The 22,483-nt window shown below is 49.4% G+C and overlaps 1 protein-coding gene across 1 annotated transcript in view; it reads left to right on the forward strand.

Moving 5' to 3' along the window:
• The window catches only part of mgat4b (alpha-1,3-mannosyl-glycoprotein 4-beta-N-acetylglucosaminyltransferase B), a 96,655-nt gene that overhangs the window by 33,052 nt on the left and 41,120 nt on the right, over window positions 1-22,483 (forward strand). The window contains exons 2-4 of the mRNA XM_035409048.1: window positions 19,319-19,498; window positions 21,153-21,296; window positions 22,266-22,399. Of these exons, the coding sequence (XP_035264939.1) occupies window positions 19,319-19,498; window positions 21,153-21,296; window positions 22,266-22,399 (458 nt within the window). The remainder of the gene's footprint in view (window positions 1-19,318; window positions 19,499-21,152; window positions 21,297-22,265; window positions 22,400-22,483) is intronic.

Below are 22,483 nucleotides of genomic sequence, written 5' to 3' on the forward strand. Positions count from 1 at the left end.
AACTAGTAATTGTGCATGTTGTTAAATTTGCCCTGACCTGCTTTTTTGCCCCTCTTTCTCCACTATTATGTTTTTTTTTTTTTTTTTTTAATAATTGCTCCTTCCATTTGCTGTCTTGTGGGGGATTATAAGGGGTTTTGGAGTCTGTGTGGCCCAGACCAAAGTACTGCCAACTCCCTACTCATATGCAAGTGCCTCTGTGTGCCTGGTGGTTGGGTTCCCTTTCAGCACTTTCTGCTCTCTGAAGTGATCGCTATCTGTCTGCATAAAGTGGGGAAAAACAGATAAGGAAGATGGACTGTCCACTCTGTTTATAAAAAAAAAAAAAAAAAAAAAAAATCTAAAGGGTTTTAACTTTTTTTTTATTCCATCAACAAGGCTACAAGCTCGTCTGACACAACTAGCCAGGCACAGTTTTGAATCTTCTTTTTCTTTTTTTTCCACACTGACAAAAAAAAAAAAAAAAAAAAAAGATTTGGCATTATGCCAGTCATGTATTTAGGAAAATTAAATGTTTTGCGGGATTAATGTTTGCCGGCTCACCGGAGCCCGATGCTTTTGACGCAGCAATACTGCTCCTCGGGCCTGCCGTTGGCGAGTGCAGTTTCAGCTCTCAGTGTCTATGTTCCAAAACCATCAAATGTGTGGACAGCAGTGCTTGGCAGTCTCATAATTTGAATTGCAGATGAACGGAGGAACAGTGTGATGTTGGCCTTCCTGAACAACATAACTGCTTCTTTTGAGCCAGAATTTCTGCTTCCCTGAAAAGACTGCGGTGTGACGGAATAAATTGTGTTGCACCACAGAATGGCGATGATCACGGAGAGAATGAACTACAGCTCGCAACCCTATTTAGATGATGTTTACTATCCACTGATTTTAGAGAAATTTAGAATGCATGCGTGCATAGATGAAGAGCTCATATCTAGTAGGGTTCTTTCCCCATTAACGGTTTCTCTTTCTCTGTTTCTCTCTCTCACGCTTCCTCTCCCTAGCTCTCTACACCATCTTGATAAAATGAGATTAGCACCATGTAACCAGTCGTTAGTCATGAGATGTTTGCCTTTTATGCAAATGTTGTTATCCATAATGATACGCTTTAATTTTGGCAATGCTGTAAAAATTTTCAACCGAGTCCAGCTGCCGTTATAGCGCACGTCTATCATCTCCACTTCAAATGCGGAATTGCAGGATTTGTTTTGTGAGGGGTCATCTGTAAATGTGTTTATATTAGATAACATGAGCTAATATTTCAGAATTTCCTGGCAGGAGGAGGTTCTCCACTTCGGTCTTCTTTGGCAATTTTGTGGTCTTGCAAATAAAGGTTTTTTTTTTTCTATTAGAACGTTTCTCTCTTAATCGAGGCATGGACTGATTATCACGTCCCACTGAGTCTGTTATTGTCACGCCATTACGTTTTTTTTTCAGCAGATAAAGCGCTCAGTTAAATCCAGCATGAATTGTTTATATGAAACGCGCTCTTTGAACGTTCTGTGACATTTCCTTTGTAGTGAGTATGTATCGAATAAAATTTTACTGATTGATTGAACGGTCCATTTTCTCTCTTGAATGCAGTCTCTGGTAATTAGCGCCATCAATTATTCATACACCTCCATTTGTTCTTTCTCTCGTACTCTTTGTTTTCTCGAAACTTGTTTTATTTGATACCTCTGTTAAACACTTTTTTTGCCTTCATATTTGTTTACAAATAAACACAGTGACCACTGACAGCGGTTAAGTCACCGTCCAGTGCATGGGCAACGGCATTTACGTTAGCATTGGTTTTATGATGCTTTGGGCTATTTCTTTTGCTGTACGTCTCGCAGTTAAAGTACTTTTTTCGAGCTTAAGATCGTTTTCTAAACGTGTGATTCGCAAGCCGGCTGGACTTGGCGACGTGGTGATTGCTGGTGCTTCGTGAAGTTCGATATCATTCCTGTCCGTCGGGCTGCGGCCACAGGCTTCAGAACGCGAGAGGCAGGAAGTGGAATAAGTCCGTGGAGTCTGCTGTAAAGTGCTTTTGCATTATCTCCGTTCTGACCGCACATCCTGAGGCATTTAATATCCTGCTCGCGCCCAGCGGGAGCGGCCCTCTACCTTCGCCCCGCAGGGGTTTGCTCTCCTGACTCCTGGGCTCCTCTGAACGACAGATTGTCTCTGAAAACTCCCTCCCCTGAGAAAACGGAATTTGTTTGGCTTGGTTCCATTTGTTGTAGAAACATTGCACACACACACACACACACAATATGTACGATGTTATCTCAGTAGTTCAGTAGATCTGCATTTATCACAGTTATTTTTTGCACAAGTCTTGGGGTTTAATTTTTATTTATTTGCTTCTCATTGATGATTTTTTATTCACATTTTACACGTCAGCTTTTTTTCAGATCAGCTTTGGCTTATTTTATTTCAGCAGCAATTCTGAAGAAAGTAATGGTGGTGGTGCAGGGAGGGGAGGGGGGGGCAGCGTTGTCCTTATGTTGACCTTCTGCAGTCACTTCCTGCCTCTGCTGCTCCCCCAGGGTCCGTTTGTTGTGATGATGTCATGGACCTTCCATGCATTTGTGTCACACAGTGCCTGATCCTCCAATCGATGCGGGACTGCTGTGGGACCAATCACAGGCCTCGGCCAAAACGGCTCGCGCTTGTTTCTCTTCTCTTTATTCCAGACGTGAGTGCCAGATAAAGGGAGAAAGATCCAGAAGTTTTCTCCCAGCTTTCTGTGACCTAGTATGAGAATATGGAGTTGGAACAGATCTGGCAGAGATTATGGCAGCAGTGTGGCATAATGGTTAAAGAACTGGACTTGCAACTCTGAGGTCATGGGTTTGATTCCCAGATGTGACACTGCCGTTGTACCATTGAGAAGGTTATTTAACCAGTTATTTATATCTAGTACATGTCCAGCTGTATTAATGAATTGTATCTAACGAATGTGAGCTGAGTAAATTGCTCTTGGCATTTGTCTCATATCTAAATATTTGTTAAATGATCTCCCTGCAGAAGTCAATGAGTCGGGGTGTATGTGGTCAGGGTTTAGAGATTTGGTCATGATGATTGTGGGTAGAGGGTTAAAATCCACATGCCCCATCCCATACCCAGTCTACATCGGTGGTCCTGATCACTGTTCCAGGTGAGAGGTTTTATTCAGACATGCCAGCCCTTCTGAAGGGCATCTGGAATGTCAGCTGCGATACTACGCGTCTCGCCGCTCTCGTAAATGTAGGGAGCGCCACCTGGTCCAGGACCAGTGACCGAGTAGCAGCGCTGGACGTCGTGTCCGTGGGCCTGGAAGAGCCCGGGTTTCTGGCACAGTTTCCGGGAAGGTTCCTGGGCCTCAGAGCAGAACCCTGCTGACGATGGCTTTTTGGAGAAAATGATAATCCCCTGATGCGGTTGCGAGTCTTCCTGCAGGACATGTGCATGATTCCGAAGCCTCTCGGCAGTGACAGCTGAAGCATGTAAGAATTCCAGAAATTCATAACCGGCGATGAGGATGTGCTAGTGCACCTGGAGAGGCTAGGCAGGTAAAAAATTCCTAGAAGCATTACAATGTGTCTTTATTGCTTCAACGGACCATCCATTATCACCCCCCCACAGTGATCTAATCACTCTCCTGTCAAAAGAGTAGCGAGCGTGGTCATGCAAATGCGCGGGCGAAATGGCTGTCCGTAACCCGATTGCCCTGCGGTGATGTAAATTAGACTTCGCGAGAGACAACCTTTCACTGTTTCCGAGCCAGCTGAGCGCCGAATGGCCTTCAAGGATGCCCGGTAAACGATACGGCCAACATTCATTCCACGCACGGCTCATGGTTCCCTTCCTTCAGCAGATACTCATAAAGAGCCGAGCGGTTGGCGGCTCAATTTCATTATCAACTGCCGGAGCTCATCGAGGAGGACGTTATGACCCGTGACGAAAGGGGGAGGAGTCTTTGGAGTGCAACTGCACCCAAGGGCCCTCTCTTCCTCTCCAGTTCTCTCTCTCTCCCCCACTCTCTCTCAGTCACTGCCACCCCATCTCTCTCTCCATCTACAGTATGTCTCAGTTGTCTCCCTACTCATTTCTCCCCCTCCCTCTCGTCTCTCCTTCTCTCTCTTTTTCTCTCTCCATCTGTCTCTACTGTCGCTCTCCTTCTTCATCTCTCTTAGTTCAGTTTCAATTCACTATGCATTATTGGCATGAAATGCATACAGTAAGTACTGCCAAAGCATTATATAAAGGAAACTAACAATTTGAAATAGAATGGAAGACAACAACAAAAAATTGGATGCATTTAGTTATTAACTATAATTATAATACTTGCAGGTTGAACATGTAACACGTTGTACCACTGTACAGTGGCTATATTTTTGTTGAGTGGTTACTGTCTCTCAGGTTGTGACAGGCTGAAACATATTTTAAAATGTGAAACATATCTCTGTGTTTGTGTCTCTCTCTATCTCTTGATTCAATTCAATTCCAAATGCTTTATTCACATGACATATTATTCATTTATCGCCATTTTGCTTCTTAAATGACTGAAGCAAAATGGCGATAAAGGAATAATATAATGATATGGTGATAAACAAAAAAAACCATAATGATAGTGTTTGTATAATAGTGTTAATTATGGGATGGTTTGGGCTTCAGTGGTTATGGCTCCTCTGGCATTGACAGTGTTATGCTGGCAAAAGAGCAGTTATGCATACATAAATGTATTATTTTCTTTTGGATAGATTGACGATATCTAAATCAAACACTTTTCTTAGATTTGGTTTCCCATCCATCTACATTTCATTATTCTGGCTGCATGCCCTCTTTTTTTCTGAATGTAATTTTGATCCAGAATTCTTTCCTTGTCTTAATATTTTTAGTCGCACTTAGAATGTTCGACTCATTTTGTTTTGGTTGCAGTGTGGTTGCATTGCGTTTGCAGCGTGGTTGCATTGTGTTTGCAGTGTGGTTGCGTTGTGGTAGCGTTATGGTTGCAGTGCTGCTGCAGAGTCTATTGTCTCTTGGCAGCCACGTCTGCCTGTGCTAGCCCGTTTCTATTGTTTGTTTTTCTCAGTGTATTTACTGTTTGTTCACTGTGGTCATGTAGTCTTGCATTAGAAGGAGCAGCAGCAAATGGAAATCTTCAGATATCCGCTGCTTGTCTGAGAATGAATGCCTCCTGCTTCTCCTTTTGATATGCTGGCTCAGTGCGATCTCTTCACGGGGTGGAGCGGGCCCATAGTTTCTGTTTCAGAGCATTAAGTGTAATGTTGTTGAGGTGAAAGAGGCCAGAACTCTTCCAAACACAACACTGTTCTAATATGTGATTGGCTGCGAGCTCCAAAATACTTCACAGTGTCCTAAAAGGGCATCTTGCAACCTGCCACCCATCTACAAATAGTCATAGAGTTGTAATAGGGAAGCTTGCAACCAATCGCACTTCTCCAAATATGTTACTGTGTTCCAAGAGGGCAGCTTGCGGCGAATCACATATCTCCAAATACATCGCTCTGTTCTAACAGGGCTGCCTCTAAGCAGTTACATGGCGGTGTTTGTTTGCTTGCGCGAGGAACCTATCCAAGGCGATTTAAAGAAAATATTTTAAAAAAGAAAAACTTTTATGTCACCTGCGCATGTAATGGAGCCGGATTATTTTACTGGAGCGGTGTAACCTAAGTTCTTTGAGGATACAAGGATACTCCCTGTAGTACTCAAACGCTGGAACTTCCTGCTAATGGGTCCCTGTGCGCCCTTATCCACCATCGCCCAATTAGGTACCTCCAAGCGCACCGTCAGCGTCTGCGTACAGGAATTTACGGTGCGCTTGGATACACAAAGAAAACAAAAAACCGCTCTTTTGTTGTTTTGCCGAGTTGCAAACCTGCCGTGGGCCACCCAGCAGGATGCCACTTGCGCGGAGCACTTTGTGAGCTGGCTTTGTCGCCGGGCTGTGTCGACAACATACCCAGCGGTGAGCCATTACACTCTCGCAGAGGTTTATTTCCTGTTGACTGCGGTATTTGTCTAAGGATCAATGCCGTTAATATACCTGACTGAACCGCGTGACTGTACGTGAGCCCGCCTGTAGATTTTAATGGCCTGGGTGCTAACTGCCCCCCCCCCACTTCCCCCCTCCCCCCTCAACCCCCCCCCCCCTCCCTTCCACAGCTCGACAGCCTCCGCTTTCGCCGAATTAGACAAGTCGCCATCGCACGCCCTCCCCGTTACTTCCGCCAAGACGAGCCGCTAACAAGATTCCGCGGGAGCAGAAACGGGCTTTTTTTTTTTTGGAATTTCGTCGGTTTTATTTTTTGATTAAGCGCGGAGGGGAGGGGGAGGAAGAGGAGGAGGAGGAGGCGGCGGAGCAAAAACCGCCGGGCTCTTTGGCGCTCAGACATCCGCTGTCACGCCGCGTTTCTTGCCACCGATCATCGCCGACGCGCTCGTGTAATCCGCCTTCCTGGATGCGCCTCTCCTGCTGGTGCACAATGGCGAGAACAAAACGCTCAGATAGGCCGCACTCCTCCGTGTAGCTCCTGCCCAGGGAGACTTACACAGATTACATTTTTTTTTTTTTTTTACACCCGAGCCATTTATACAGCTGGGTGTTTTCACGAAGGCAATTCAGGTTAAGTGCCTTGCTGAGGGGTACAATGGCAGCGCCCAGCTGGGATCTGGGCCCGGTTCCCTAACCACTACACTACACTGCTGGCCAGGTCTCGTTCAGACTCCGCTCCCGCTCTGGACACCAGCCGCTTCTGTTTTATGGGTTCGGTGACCTGCTGCAGATTTTGTGTTTGTGTGTGGGTGGGTAATGGGCGTGTGCGTGTCTGTGTGTGGGTGGGCGATGGGCGTGTGGGTGGGCGGGTAAGTGGGTGGATAACGTGTGTGTGCGTGAACGTGTGCGTGCATGTGGGTGGGCGGGCAATGGGTGTGTGCATGTGTCCATGCGTGAATGTATGTGTGTGCGTGTGTGGAATTAGGGTGCCCGCACACTGCGTGCAGAGTCCTTTGAGAGCCGGTTGGCACTGCGGACCAGCGTGGGCACCCCTGGCACAGATCAGACCGATTAGCAGGGGCGATTACAGCCCTGTGTGTGTGGGGGGGGGGGGGGGGGGGGGGGGGCGGGAGAACCGGTAACGAGCGCCGTGCGGCAGGGCTGGCGGTGCGCGTGCGAGCGGCGGCGGCGGCGGTGATCCCACTGGCCGACGGTTGGTAGACGCAGGACGCGCGGCAAGGACGTCCCCCGACGCCGGCGTCTGTCAGTTCGAACCGGGCGATTGTTGTTTCAGGCATCGGCCTTCGCTTCTCGGATCTTCTTGCCAGGAAAGAACCGGGTGGGGGGAGGGGGGGGGGAGGTGCTATATATAGAGCTTAGGGGGGAGGCTGCTTCATGAGCGCTGAGCAGAAACTGGCGAGCGTGCGATGCCTGCGAGGGTCCGTCGGAGGCCCGGGGAGCTTGCGGTACTCCTCTCCCAGGCCTGGGGAGCGCTGGATTACTCAGCTGAGCGCCGGAAGCAGTGGGATGCTGGGCCTCATTTCCAAGAGTTTTTAAATGAAAAAAATCATCGCTCTTATTTTCATGCGGGGATTGCGAGCGGTTTAACATTGCTCAGATGTCTGTCGTCTTAATCTCTCTCGCTCTCTCTCTCTCTCTCTCTCTCTCTCTCTCTCTCTCTCTCTCTCTCTCTCTCTCTCTCTCTCTCTCTCTCTCTCTCTCTCTCTCTCTCCCTCCCCCTCTCCCTCTCCCCCATTCTCATTTATTTTCAGTTGCTCTGTTGGAATGATACGTATGTCGTGCACCTTGCCGATGCTTGACAACATTGGCTGATAACATCAAGCTACAATCAATGATGGCTTTAGCAGAGCTCAGTTGGATAATTGCATTGCAAGTTAAATAACCGAATAAGGTCATTATTGGTATTGTGGGTTGAAAGGGAATATGGTGATAAATGAGTAATATAATGACATGGGGATAAACAGAAAACATAATGATAGTGTTTGTATAATAGTGATAATTATAGGATGGGTTGTGGGCTTCAGCATTTATGGTTCCTCAGGCATTGACAGTTAGCTCTGTGGCGGAATGAACCGGAACAGGCCGGGCTGTGGACGCGCGTAGCCCTGCCCTGCCCTGCCCTGCCCTGCCGTAAACCCCTCTGTCCCTCCTTCCTCCGGCCTGTCGCCCCGGCTCAGCGCTGCTCGTTTCCTCTGCTCCCGTCCCTCCTCGATTTCATTTCCACATTTCGCAGGAAGAAGAGAGAGCTTTCGCTGCCTGTTCTGTCCCGCCCATCCTCACCCACCCTCCCTTGTGACCTTAGATTCACCGAACGGCACCAGAGACAGCCAGCAGTGCCCCCCCCCCCCCCCCCCCCCCCGCCACCCCCCCACTCCAGTAGCTTTCACTTAACCCTGCAAACATGGATGGATGATGGAGCCCATGCAGCAAGCATCCTCCTCTCCCAGCGTACTTTTCCAGACTTCCTGCACCTCCGCCCTGTCCGAGTTCTGCACCTCTACCCTGTCCAGGTTCCGTACCTCTGCCCTGTTCGGGTTCCGTACCTCTGCTGTATCTTGGGTTCTACACTTGTACCCTGTCCAGGTTCTGTACCCCTTCCCGGTTCGGGTTCTGTACCTCTACTGTATCTTGGGTTCTACACTTGTACCCTGTCCAGGTTCTGTACCCCTTCCCGGTTCGGGTTCCGTACCTCTACTGTATCTTGGGTTCTACACTTGTACCCTGTCCAGGTTCCGTACCTCTGCCCTGTTCGGGTTCCGTACCTCTACTGTATCTTGGGTTCTACACCTCGGGTTCCGCACCTTTGACGGAGCGTGTGTGTGTGCTTAATCTGTCGAAGCCCACCTGTCTCTGTCTCTCTGTTGGACGGGTTGACCACAATCCAATTCCCGAGGCTAAGGAAGGCCCATCGATTTTGCCGTGATTTCTTCGCCAAAGCCGATGCGTGGATAGTGCTGGTGGCGGCATGGAGGAGCATCTCTGGCCCTTGAGCTTTCTGCATTAGCTTCGCTGGTTAAAGTGCCCGTAATGGCCCTCCTCATTGCTGTTTATATCAGGTCCGCCATCGCGGCCAGACCGGGGGAAAAGGAGAGACGCTCTGCGAATCGATGTGAATCGCATTACTGCTCTCCGGTTCCCGCTAGCGGGCGGGCGACTTCGGGAGCCGCGACGGATCACGTTTACGCGGGGCCTCTTCTGGGCGTATCCCGTTACGGGTGAATCATGCCCCCCCCCTCCGCGGTCCGCGGGCCCGCCAAACAATCCGATGGAGCGCTGGAGGAGAGCGATGCGGAAACGCGCGCGCGCGACGAGACCGGAGTGTTGCCGCCGCGCAACAAAATGGCGCCTTCTCTTCTGCGGCCTCTCCCAGCGGACGTTGGGCGGGCGGTACCGGCGTTCTCTGCCCGCTTGGTCGCTTCGCGCCAGCTCTGCCGCCCTCTTCCGAGGAGCGGTGCTTCAGTGGGTGGGCACCAGCTGTGAATATTTACCCACAAGTCTCTGCTTCATCTGAAAAAGCCCGTTCAGCGCACTCGAAGCACACCTCATTAGAGCCAGCCAGCCCGTCTGGGCATGGTTTGCGCTGGCGAGCGGTCCTCTAACCGCTCTTCCGCCCCGCCTCCGGCGCACACCGGTCCTCACTCACACTTACTGGTTTTTTTTGGAAAGCCCCGCGCGTGCAGGTGCTGGCTTTGGAGGAGCTCCCAGCTGAAAATGGCCGCTCGTCTCCGTGTGCAGCCTGCCCCCGCGCCTCCGTGCCCGCTCGGCTGCAGAGCGCCCGCGACTCCGCCCGCCCTCATTATAGCGGGCCCACGCAGGGGCTGCCATCCAAGCCAAGGTGAGACCCGCAGATTCAGCGGATCCCTCAGTCAATTCATCCCCCCCCCAAACCCCCCCCCCCCCCCCCCCCCCCCTTTGATGGCGGAGGCTTTGATCAAAAAAGGGCGCCGCGCCCCCTCGCTGGGACGGAAAAGGCGGCATCGCTAATTATTCCCGCCGATCCCCCGCCGCTCGACACGACGCTCGTTAGCTTGTCTCCATTGATCTCCCTGCTGCTCCTCGGCAAGCGCGCCGGATGCCGCAGACAAACACGCTCGCTTCGTCTGGCCCAGCTAGGCAGAGCAGTACAACGCTTAGGGAGCTGGGCTTATATCCTGAAGGTTGCATGGTTGGAGTAGCAGGTAGGGCACTGCTGTTGTACCCTTGAGTAGGGTGCTTAACCTGAATCACTTCAGGATATGGTCAGCATGTCAAAAATGTAAAATTGTGTCGCTCTGCATAAGAGCATTTGCCTAATATCAGTAATGTAATGCATGGATTTTTTTTTTTTTTGACCAAGGCTTCTTTAGTTGATTACTGTGCAGGGATCAGGTGTGTTTGCCCTTTGCCCTGCCTGAGCTGTGGAGCGTGTGCCAGACTGCCCGTATTTCGGGGGGTGGGGAACCTTCCAGGCACGGGCGATAAGCCCCTCCCACCCACAAGGCCAAAGGAGCTGGTGTGGGTGTGACTAGGGGCGGCTAGGGCATGTGCTTCAGTGTGCTTCACTGTGCTCCAGCACCAAGTGTGTATGTGTCTGGCCGAGCTTCTTACGTGCAGTAAAAAGCGCTAAAAGGCTTATTTCAGAATACTTATCGGGTTTATCTGTTTTTTTCACGGAGCTGGCTATTAACCCAAAATTCAAGACTTGTGTATTATTTGTGGTGTAGTAATCCCTTTAAAACCCAGAACGACTCCCGACAGCCTCCTGTTGCCACGCATTTGATATGGAGAAAGTAAGCTCTGCTAAATGTCACTTAGCGCGCCGAGCTTCAGGAGGAGACGGAAGCCGGTGGAACCTGCAGTACAGCAGCAGGAGGAGTGGGCTTCTGCCCCCTCCGTCTGGTCAGAGAGGCTAATGCGCCCGTCTGCAATGGCGAAGCTCACAGCTGTTTATCCAGGGCAGAAGGGCAGGGAGAGGTGGCCCGTCTCTTTATGATAAGACCCAATAATGCTGCGGCAGATTGGATAAGACCGAATAAGACTGGATAAAACCCACATAAATCCCGATAAGTCTGGGATAGGATTGGAGAATTTGTGCTCCAAACAGTTGGGAGGAAGTCGCCCCTTTGAAGTCTGGCTTTCGCTGTTCACGCCGCGGCTAGCGTTCGCGGCGCCGCTACAAATTGGGAAACGGAAAACTTAACTTGATAATGCCCACGATCAAGTTTTTTCGTGTCTTGTCGATGTTAGGATCACCCATCAGCATGTGTACTTGCTGCTCCTGTCTGAAGTAATATCATGAGCACACTGCCTAAAGAAGGGGTGTGCAGTCTCATCTGAAAAGGGCCGGTGTGGGCGCAGGTTTCTGTTTTAGCCCAGCACTACAACACCTGATTTAACTATTTAACTAATCTTGGTCTTCAATTAAGACCTTGATAAGTAGAATCAGGCGTCCTAGTCCTTGGCTAGAACAGAAAAACCAGCACCCACACCTGCCTTTATCAGAATAGATTGGACACCCCTGGCCTTAAGAGGGATTTTATCTGTGACCGAGATTGAGGCAAATTCCGTAGTGATATCAACAACAGAGAGATATGAGATCGAGGCTTTTAATTTCAAATACTTTTTTGCTGCTATCTGAGTGATTTAATGTGAAACGCGCAGAGGTGAGGCCATCTTATTAGATGCAATCACATAAAAAGGGATGGGCCGCTATTGGGTTGACTTTACTTAAGCTGGAATCTGTGTTCAATCAATCACTAATTATAATCTGCTCTGGATAAGAGCATCAGCTAAACTCCTCAAATGTAAAAGGTAAAATGCAAATTTAATCACTTAAAGTGATTTTTTTTTAAAATTCTGGATAAATTAAACTCATATATTACTGCAACTCATCTGAAATATCATCTGAAATATCTGAGTGTAAGGGTGCGCCGATTTGAAGTTCACTTGACTGGGATCTCCATGATCAAAGGGTGAAAAATCTGTCACCGGCTGATGTTTTGTGTGTTGTATATTTAATAAATCTTGATGCGTGAATTGTGACTACAGCAAAATACATTAACAGGCAAAGGGCTGTGTTGCTACTGTAAGGGCATACCACTGAAAGCTCAGCAAGTCAGAGTCTGCGGTCTTTAAGTTATAGAAATGCCAAACCACCCTTTGACCTCATGCAAAGGAAAGCTCGAGGGAATTCAATACAGCGAATGTGATTAGCTGTGTGAAACTGCACCAACCCTCTGAGTATCTTGCACTCTTTAAAACGACTTTGGCAAGCACTGAGGTAAAACACAGTGGTTTATACTGTCTTATAAACCTTGTTGTCTATAATATGTATGCCAATAAAAGTGGCATAACGTCTGCGGTTTTGTCAAACTAATAATCCAGGTGCCATAAAGGGGGTGAAAAAAGTGAGAAATACTGCAACTGTAGTGGATATTCAGTTATTTTACATGGGGCTATTTTAGCCTTTCCCACCATATCTCATTACAGAGGGTTGCATACTAAAGTAGCAGGTTTCTCACACATAATTTATGAGCTGTACAGATGTATTCACACATACATCACACAGCAAGAGAGAATTCCTGAATATTTTTTAGCTTTGACATTTGATTTTCAAATATGTCTCTGGCATTCAAGCTAGGTCGAACTGTACTGTACCCGTTCGCCCATTTTAGCGTGATTGTGAGGTATCTGGAGAGCTGAAGGCGCAATTTACATGTATATTTAAATTTGAAGATTCGTTAACGATCGTACGCTTCATAGTAGCTTTGAAGTGTTGGTGTACTGCTCTCATTTAGTTCAGTGAGTTGCTCAGAAGAACAGGTAGGCCTGCTGGTACTGTGACATCAGTACGTTTTAGCTGCTGCCATTTGCAGGCCCCAAACCTGTCGTGTGGTCAAGTGGGAGTTCTGCCTGCGGGTTGCCAGGTCTTCAGCCTGTTGAGGTTAGAATATCAGTGAAGTGTGTTTTTTGCGTTAGGTTGACACTGTTTTACCGTATCCTGAGAAGGGTGAGCGGCGCGATACAGCCGAACCGCTGCGTGCCGAATCTCGACCCCGAGCTCCACAGGCAGATCCGCTTTCCCTCTTCTCTCGGGTCCGAAACTTGAGCGGCGGATTTACGGGGCTGACACACGTGAAGGATGAGATCGAACAGCCGTCGCTGCTCGAACAGGATCCTAAAACCTAAAACCCCCACGTGTCAGAGATGTGGTTACCACCACCACCACCCCCCACCCCTAGGGGCAACATAGCTCAGGAGGTAAGAGCGGTTGTCTGGCAGTCGGAGGGTTGCCGGTTTGATCCCCTCCCTGGGTGTTTCGAAGTGTCCCTGAACAAGACACCTAACCCCTAACTGCTCTGGTGAATGAGAGGCATCAACTGTAAAGCACTATATAAATGCAGTGTCCATTTACCTTTAGGCTGCCCCCCCCCCCCCCCCCCCCCCCCCCCCGCCTCCAGGGGTCTGTTTTCTGATTGCAGCCACCTGCAGCTTGCGGTTAACCTACTTCTCAATGAAGCCGCTACTCTTAGCGTCAGCAGGGAGCTGGATTCACCGGCCTGAGGTTGACTGACCCCTCAGCCATCTTTGCAGAGTCCGGCGACGGTTAGCAGGGCGGCTGATCAGCCGCGGGTCACGGCAGACCACGAGAGGACAAGCCACGGCATCGGCAGGTCCGCAGGGCACTTTGGACGCGGACACTGTGGTGGGGGTTGGGGTGAGGGTGTGGGGGGGGGGTTATCAAACAGAAAATGATGGTGCGGGGGAGGCTTGTCCTTGCCAAGGGGAAATTGCATGACATTATATTTACATTACATTACGTTACAGCCATTTAGCCCACGCCTTTATCCACAGCACAAAAAAGGTTACTTTTTTCTTTTTTTTTTGCATACAGTTCATTTGTATACTTGGGTGTTTTACTGAAGTAGTACAGGTTAAGCACCTTGCCCAAGAGTGTAAAGTACCTTGCCCCGCTTTGAACAGCTGAACCTACAGCCACTGCATTCCAAGCTGATAACAATTATACTACACTGCCACCTCATGACCCTGAAAAAGAGTGTTTTGCTGACCTCTTCACGTATTATGGGTGGGTAAAATTCTTGGAGTCTGTCAAGAATTGTAATTTTTAAAATGAATGTTCAGTTGTTTAAATGTCCTCAGAGCAAATCTTCTCTCTGCAGGCTGGGTCCAGTTTGTTTTGGTCAGTGTAGTTTATGGTCACCGTACCCCAAAGCTGCGTCAGGGATTCTTCTGATGAACTTTAAAAACTGTGGGACCTGGCAAATATTAAATCCTACATTTCTTGCAAGGACATCTTATCTTTTTGTTTGTTTTTGTTTTGTTTATTCCCTGTGCACAAACAGTATTTCAGGACAGCGTTTTTAAAAAAATTTTCCTTCCAGTGAAAAGACTATTGTGGTAAAAAATAAGAACTACTGTTATCAGCAGATTGGGATCTAACAACATTTCACAACGTTTGATGAAAAGAAAAACTCGCCGATTGCAAATTTTACTTTTTAAAATCCCGATCCTGCAAATCCCCGAAGGATGCGTCACCGGGCGTAATTTAGAACAGAGCAGTCGTAAGCTACAAATGTAATCACGCTCATCTGCCTGTGACTGTCCCGGTCTGAGTAATTCACAGTGGATGGAAAAAGCGCAGGTTTGCGTCAAAACTCAGATGTAATAATGCATTGTATTTAGACAATTGCTTTGCAGACCCTCTTATCCAGAGTTATCCTGCTGACATTTTAAAAATATATATTTCCATTAATAAAACTGCATATTTACTGAAGCTTTTCAGGTTAAGTGCCGTTCAGAAGGGTTGGTACTAGGGTACATCCAGGCCCTTTATCACAAGCGCAATTCGTTAATTACTATATCGTTACAATCGTTCGGCAAATGCTCTTAGCCAGAGCGACTCGCGGCATAGGAGAACCACCAGTGCATTCACCTGATTGAAATGAGCAGTAGGCTAGTGCCTGACTGTGCCAACAGCATCCCCAGACCAGCTAGTACAGATGCAACGTCGCTGAAGCAGCGCGATTTAACTACATTAACCACGAACCTGCGTACAAGTTATTATGAGAAAAGCCTATACATACAGGCTATATTCAATACTAGCACGAAGAAGAGAAACACTTTGTTTGTTCCTTCACTGGTTCAAAGTTCATAGTCACAGCTTCCTGTTCGGCGAGATTTGGGTTAGTCATTTTAAAGTAAAATTATTACATTGCAATAGAAATGACATGCTTTATATTGAGAAGTGTTCTGGGTTGCCTATAAGCATAAGCCAGATGTATAAGAGCCACTGGATGGGTAAAATAACCTGTCAGACTAAAGGTGCATGCATGATGCTATCACTGACAGAGAAGGCTGTCAATTGCTGTGGTATCCCCTGGCAAACCTCTCAAAGTAGCTGTAAACTGCATAGGCCTGCCTGGTTAACTTTACGCACATACAGTGAAATAGATTGTTCTGTTACTCAGTGAAACTTACGGTTACTCATTAAGTTTCTCAGTGATCAAAGCGCAACCTGATCACTGCTACCTGAGCACTATCACTGGTGTTTGTTGTTATGGCAACATTGTAGTGCAGGGCTGCTGTTCCTGGGGATGTACGGTCCTGTCGGTTTTCACTCCAACCCTAACAAAGCACCCTTCATTCAACAGCCAGAGATCTCATTGAACTGCTAATTAGAAGAATCAGGGTGTGCCAAATTAGGGTTGAAATGGAAACCTACAGGATGGTAGATCTCCAGGAAAATGGTTGGGCAGTCCTGGTGTAGCCTAACAGTCGGGGGAACTGGACTTGTATCTCTCAGGTTGCAGGTTCGATTAACTTGCCGATGTACCCTTGAGCAAGTTACTTAACCTGAAGTGCTTCGGTTTAATATCCAGCTGCATAAATGGATTGTGTGTGAAAAATGCAAGCGGTGTTGGTTGCTTTGAATAGGGGCATCTGCCGAATATGTAAACGTGATGAAAATCAGCTGTAGGCTGTCATTTTCCGGTGCGCTAAGTAGTCGCGGGCTAGCGTGGGTTCTGAAGGTGCATCGGCTGCCGGGTGCGGGTGGTGCAGAGGTGATTTACGAGGCGCCCGGCTACGAACAACGTGGTTGGAGGGCAGTCAAACTGGTATCTCTCCAACAGCCCTGCAGTTCTTTTTCGGGAGAACTCTGTGAATGCAAATTGATTTCGGTTCACAGCTACCCGGTCGTTGGGCGGCCGAGGGTGGGGATCGGAGGGAGTGACGTGAGCACGTGAGCCCAACCAGGATGGCTCCTGCTGGGTGGAGACGTCCGGAGCTCTGCCCGGTCTCTGGGAACTGGGTCTTTTCCCAGGTTTCGGTTCCGCTGTGTGTCCCGGGTCGGTTCCGTTCACTGTCTGGGATTCGGGTTCCGTTCGCCCCTCTGCCCTTCCGCCCGGCTCGCTCTCCGCAGTCCGCTGCAGAGGGGTTCAGCCGTGCCTCCGCTTGCGCTCCGTTTGGGGGTGAACCTGCGTCGCCTTGACGACCGGTATCCCAGCAGAGAAGCTTGTCGACCAGCAGGGGCGGCGGCCATCCCGCTGCTGGGATAAGCAGGCCGCTGCTCCTAATCCCTGCAGGTCCTGCTTCCGAGAGCGCTTCTGTGAAATCTAATCAAATATGTAACAGGAAGTGGCTCAGTCCACTACGCACACACACGCAGACACACACACACACACACACACACACACACACACTGGCCATGATGTAACACGGCTTTAAAGAGCATCCCGTTCTAAAAGGACACTCCCCGGCTGAAGGTTTAAGTAAGATTACACACACTGTTTAAATCTGCATGGGTTCCCAATGCAGGAGCTGAGAAATATGTCCGCTTAAAAACATTATGCGTTCTCTTTATGAGTGAGGCGGCTGACATTTTCAAATTTTGGCGGAGGTGATATTTGGGTGCTGTTACATGAGGAGGAATCGGATGCTGGAATGTTGTGGGTTCAGTCCCACGACTTGGCCTTTTGCATGGACCCTGCGACAGACAGGGTGTGCTTGTGTTTCACTCCACTTTATGGCGTGGAAATCAGGGCTAGCACTGACCCAGAGATATATTCAGACTCCAACACGGCTCCCATTTATTATTAATTATCAATTATGATATAAGGATTTATAAAGCCATCTAAGCTCAGACAGGGGTTACATACTTAGTATTGACCCAGGGATGTTGATGTCCTCTTAGTGGGTGTTTGAAAGGGATTTAATCCAGCTATGCTTCTCTTTCTGCCATAGATGGTAGAGAGGCCGAGTGTGTGTGTGTGTGTGTGTTTGTGAGAGAGAGTGTGTGTGTGTGCGTGAGAGTGAGTGCATGTTTGAGTGTATGTGTGTGTGTGTGTTTGCACATGCATGCATATGTGTGTGTGTGTGTGTGTTAGAGTGCATGTGTGAGTGCACACGTGTGTGTGTGAGCATATGTGTTTGGGTTTGTGCGATTGTCTGTGTGTGTATGAGTGTGTGTGTGTGTGTGTGGGCGTGTATGAGTGTGTGTGTGTGTGGGGGGGGGGTGTTTTACAGTAGAAATGGAGAGGCATTGTGAAACCGTGTGGAAAGGTGCTCAGAGTGGATGTCTGCTCTTCTATATGTGGTTGGAAAGATCTCTCGCCACTTTAGCACCGGAGGAGGCCGTCCCCGCTGTGCCTCGTAAATGCGCACTGAATGGGGGGGGGCAGGGGGGGGGGGGGCGAGCAGTGTGAGATGCCGGTTTGGCTGCTGTGTACCTGTGCATTTCCATTCATGTCTTCACCCTGTTCTCTGCTGGCTGGCTGGCTGGCTGGCTGCGCTGTGGGGTTTCTTTTCTCCCCAAACAAGACAAAAGAGCTCGCGGCATTGAGCTCGCATTTCATCATTTTCTTGGAGCGAATGCGCGGCTGAGACTTTGCGTCCTCGCCGGGTTTTACTCCGTTGAGAGTTGCGGCTGCGTTTCGTGCATCGCAAAAAAGCGTCCGTGTTCATAAACGGTAACGCGTACGTGACTCTTTCACCACAAAGTTGCGTTTTCTTTCTGAGTCAGAGCGTCAGCGGATGGAGGAGAGCGGCCTGTCACAGCGGTGACACTGGTGAGCGCTAAAGAGGAATTGTGGAACGGCGTGTGTGAGTCGGCTGTGTCTCTGGACGTTTCGCGGGATATTTTTCTGACCTTCTAATGTGACGTCTCATCCCCCACCATGCAGAGTTTATCCCCCTCTCACAAATCCCAGGGTTTTACTCAAGCGCAGAGAGGAGAGAGAGAGAGAGCAAGAAAAAGAGAGTGTAAAGGAGAATAAAAGCAAGGGAGGGATGGATAGAAGAGAGTGAGAGACTCCCTCCCTCTGTCCTTCCGGTTTCTTCTGATACCCTTGTTTTCCTCTACACATCTTGCTTTTTTCCCCTACCAGCCCATATTATGGTATGATTGTTATCTGTGTGTGTTTGCATGCTCACTTATTATGCTTTGGCAATCTAAAATAAAAAGGAAAACATGGATTGAGATGGAGAGAGAGAGAGCCATTCTGTGATGAACATTCATTGTTGCACCTAATTTACATGTGGCATGACATTACACAAGCTAACATATGCAAATAGCTCCCCCCCCCCTACACACACATACATGCACACACAAACACATTTGTATTCTGTTTTCATGCTTTTCATGCTTTGGCAATATGTATGTATGTACGTCATGCCAATGAAGCTCATTTGAATTGGACAGAGGCAGAGAGAGAGAGAGAGAGACAGTAGAGAGGAGAGAAAGAGAGAGAGAGTGAGAGAGAGACAGAGACAGTAGGGAGGAGAGAGAGAGAGAGAGAGAGAGAGAGAGGAGAGGAGAGGGAGAGGTACCTGCTGGTCCTAGAACAGTGGCTCTGGCCCACTGCTCACTGCTGTGAGTCGGTTCCCTGCCTGCGCAGTCAGTCCTCATCATTCTCCTCTCCGGGTTATCGATTGGCTCGTTAAGCTGGGTAATTGCTTGAGAAGCGCCACTCGAAGAGGACCGTGCTGATGTACTCCTCTAAAAGCCATACCAACACACTGTCTCTACCGACCTGGTGTCAACCTCCACCTTCCCCCCCCATTCTTCATCGCTGCACATCAGGCAGCCGGGCTGTCACCCAGGCAACCGTGCGTTTACAGCGAGACAGATAATGGGTCTCCACCGCGGTCTTAGTTAATCAGTCCCTTTCAGTCCACAACAACCTTGCCCATCTTAAGTCTGCAAGTTTGGAAATGACTTCAGCTGATCTTTCTGTCTCTCCCCACCCACCCCCCCCCCCCCAACCACCCTTGCCTATGTTCTTTCCTCCCTCCCCCACCCCCACCCCCTCTCCACCCAACCCACAGGTGATGTGGTAGATATTTACCAGAGGGAGTTTCTGGCTCTGAGGGACCGCCTTCACTCAGCGGAGCAAGAGAACCTCAAACGGTCCAAAGAGCTCAACCTGGTCCTGGATGAGATCAAGAGGGCCATCGCAGAGAAGCAAGCACTCAGGGATATCAACCGCACCTGGAGCAGTCTATCAGGTAGGGAACGTGGTGAGAGAATGTTGACCTCACACGGGGTGCTTTGTCAGGTATGGAAAATGAGGCCGGGGCTTTCAATCACACCTGGAACATTCTGTTAGTTGAGGAATGTGGTGGAAGACCATGAACCACAGATGGAGCGGTTGACCACATAGTAGTCAATCCGTTGTGCGGTACGATGGATGTGGTCATCCTTGGGCCTGTAGCTATCTGTCAGTTACAGGGCAGGGGGCATAATTTCTGTCTGTGCCAGGAGGGATCAGGTTCACAATGGCATTTTCCAGAGTTGGCCAGAACCTCCAGTTCTTGTTGGAGGAGCAGGGTCCATATTTGCGTCGATTGGTCTACATCCATAAAAGACCGGAATTATTTGCCTGGTTGCTCTATTGTATCCAAATAATTGCACAAGGTCTCTGTGAGAGAAAAATGCAGCATTGCTCTTTGTTTGGTAAGTTTGGACCACAGGGCACAAATACTGTTCATCGATGGCCTGTGGTAAGTGTGTTAGATGGCTCAGTTGCCTTGGGGAACAGAGGATATGAGTTTCGAATGAAAAATGCCTCACCGCTCAAAGCCCTCTGGGGCCTGCCTCTGTCGCGCGGGAGGAACAGAGCCGGCCCCCAGTTGAAATGGCAGAAATGACAAGCGTCCTCCCTCTTTGGCTGTAATGTTTCACTGGATCGCTGATCTGAGATCAGCCATTGCCAGAACACGCCCCGCAGCCAGAGTGGGGGGTGGGGGGGTGGGGGAGTGGGGGGGGGGGGGTGGGGGGAGGTGACACTCTGCCATTCAGAGATTAGCTGTCATACGCGTGGCTGCAGGATGATGTCATTGTTTACGGGCCATCGAGCTCTCTGTAGCGACAGGGCTTGGCCAGGGGTTTGAGTGGCAGTCGCAGTGTCTGTTCACGATGAGAGGATTGCAGGGTTTTTCCACCGTTTTTTTCCTCTCTCCTCTCTCAGCTGGCATCCTCGTCCTCCCCGATGACTTTGTGATCCTCATTTGTATCTATTCTGTATTCACTCCTCCTGTGTAAACGCGGATTAAAGTCTCCTCAGAAGGCCGGCATGACCCTTGAATCGGTGAAATGAGAACAGCCGTTCTACAATTTACAGTAGGCCTTGATGTATTATTGAGTCTACAGAAGAGGGGTTTCAGCTTCTCCAGCGGAGCTCATCAGGCATTTTAAAGATGAGGCAAGCTTTAGCCGCACTCAAACATTTTACCGTGTTTTGCTCGTACTTTTGCACTGTTTGTCGGGCAGCATGGGCTGTTTTGTACGGGAAAAACTCAGCGGTAACTGTTTGAGTGCCAAAGCTGGTTTCTTCTCCGTTTCTTGAGAGTTTATTCCTGCCGGTAGTTTCGGTCAGATGGGTTTATGCAACCGTGCGGGCTTTGGAAATGAAAAATGACAGGTCCCGCATTTCAACCCAGCAGCGTCCATCTTCAGGTCTGCTCTCCCACTGTTCAGCCCTCTGTCTTCCCTACGGCTTCCTGCAAATAGAATGCCATGTTCCCTTGTCTGCATCACCTAATGGAAAATAACTGATATCGAGTGTGGGTCAAAATGGACTCTCCTCTTCTGAAGGCCATGTGGGGGAAATCTTGAGGCTGACCTCTGACTTTTGACCTCCGACCCCCCCGTGTGTTGCAGACGAGACCAAACTGAAGCTGTGGAACGTCACGTACAGCAAGAATGTTCTTCAGCTGCCCAGCATCTTCCACCACCTGCCTCACCTGCTGGCCAAGGAGAGCAGCCTACAGCCGGCCGTGCACGTGGGACAGGGCCGGACTGGGGGTGAGCCTGCCCCCGCCCCTGTGCTTCGCCCACCCCCCTCTCTGAATCTGCTCTCCTGCGCCTCCTCTCTGCTCCTTTCTGTCCCTTTCTCAGCCCATTCCCAGTCCCTCCCTCCCTCTCTCCCTCTCACCCCTACTCTCTCCTCCCCTCCCCTTCCCCTTTTTATTGTAAAACTAGATTCTGCGAACGCATTGCATGCTGGGAGGGTGGACCCTGTTTCTCATCACATTGACGAACGAGAGAGACCTTTTGTCTCGCAGACAGCCGTACGGATGGTGTAATTTTCCACCTCCGTTTTCTTCTCATCCTCCCTCATAGACGGGGCACAGACTCTTTGTCCCATAATGCCCTGCTTCCGATCGGCCGCCTGCGGGTCGGGTGGCAGCGCCGCCCCGCTTAGACCTAACATCCCCCCCGGGGTACGTCTCTTTAAGAACAGTGCCATCCTGGGAGCGGTAGACGGAGCAGAGCTTTCTAATGAACCGATATCTCACCGGGGCAGTTGCTCCATAACAAGATTTAGAAGAGGCACTGAACCTCTGTGAATTGATTACCGCGGCGATGCCGGGGCACGGCGGTGCGCTCGAAAGAGCATCGCGGTTCACCCCCGTCTGTGTTTGCTCCGCGGTAATTGGAGTCAGTTTTATGGCCGCGCTAAAACACATTCCCGCCGGGGACGCGGACGTCGAACGGAAGCAGCGTGAAGTATCGACGGCCATCCGCGGCCGTTTCCGCTCAAAACGCCCGCATTGATTCGGCTCAGTTCCCCAGCGCAAAGGTGTCTCACCTGTTCTTTCATACTCTTCATATCCATTTTTTTTCTTCCTCATGCTTTCTTTCTCTCTATCTCTCTTTTATTATTATATTTTTGATTGCAGATGCTGATCGGTGTGTGACTGTTACAGCATGAATTGAGGTGGGCGCGGCTTGCTCGTTGTAAATGTTGACGGGCGCGTCTTGCTGTTGCAGTGTCGATAGTGATGGGCGTGCCCAGTGTGAAGAGGGAGGTGCACACGTACCTGACTGACACCCTCAGCTCCCTGGTGTCTGAGTTGAGTCCAGCCGAGAAGGAGGACTGCGTCATTGTGGTGTTCATCGCTGAGGTGAGCTTCCGCCCCTTTCCCAGAGTTCTCTGCTCTCTTGTTTCCTGACTGAGAGACCTTCTTATCCAGGGTTCTTCCAAAATG

The sequence above is a fragment of the Anguilla anguilla genome, chromosome 3 (genome assembly GCF_013347855.1).
Source record: "Anguilla anguilla isolate fAngAng1 chromosome 3, fAngAng1.pri, whole genome shotgun sequence".
Lineage (NCBI taxonomy): Eukaryota > Metazoa > Chordata > Actinopteri > Anguilliformes > Anguillidae > Anguilla > Anguilla anguilla.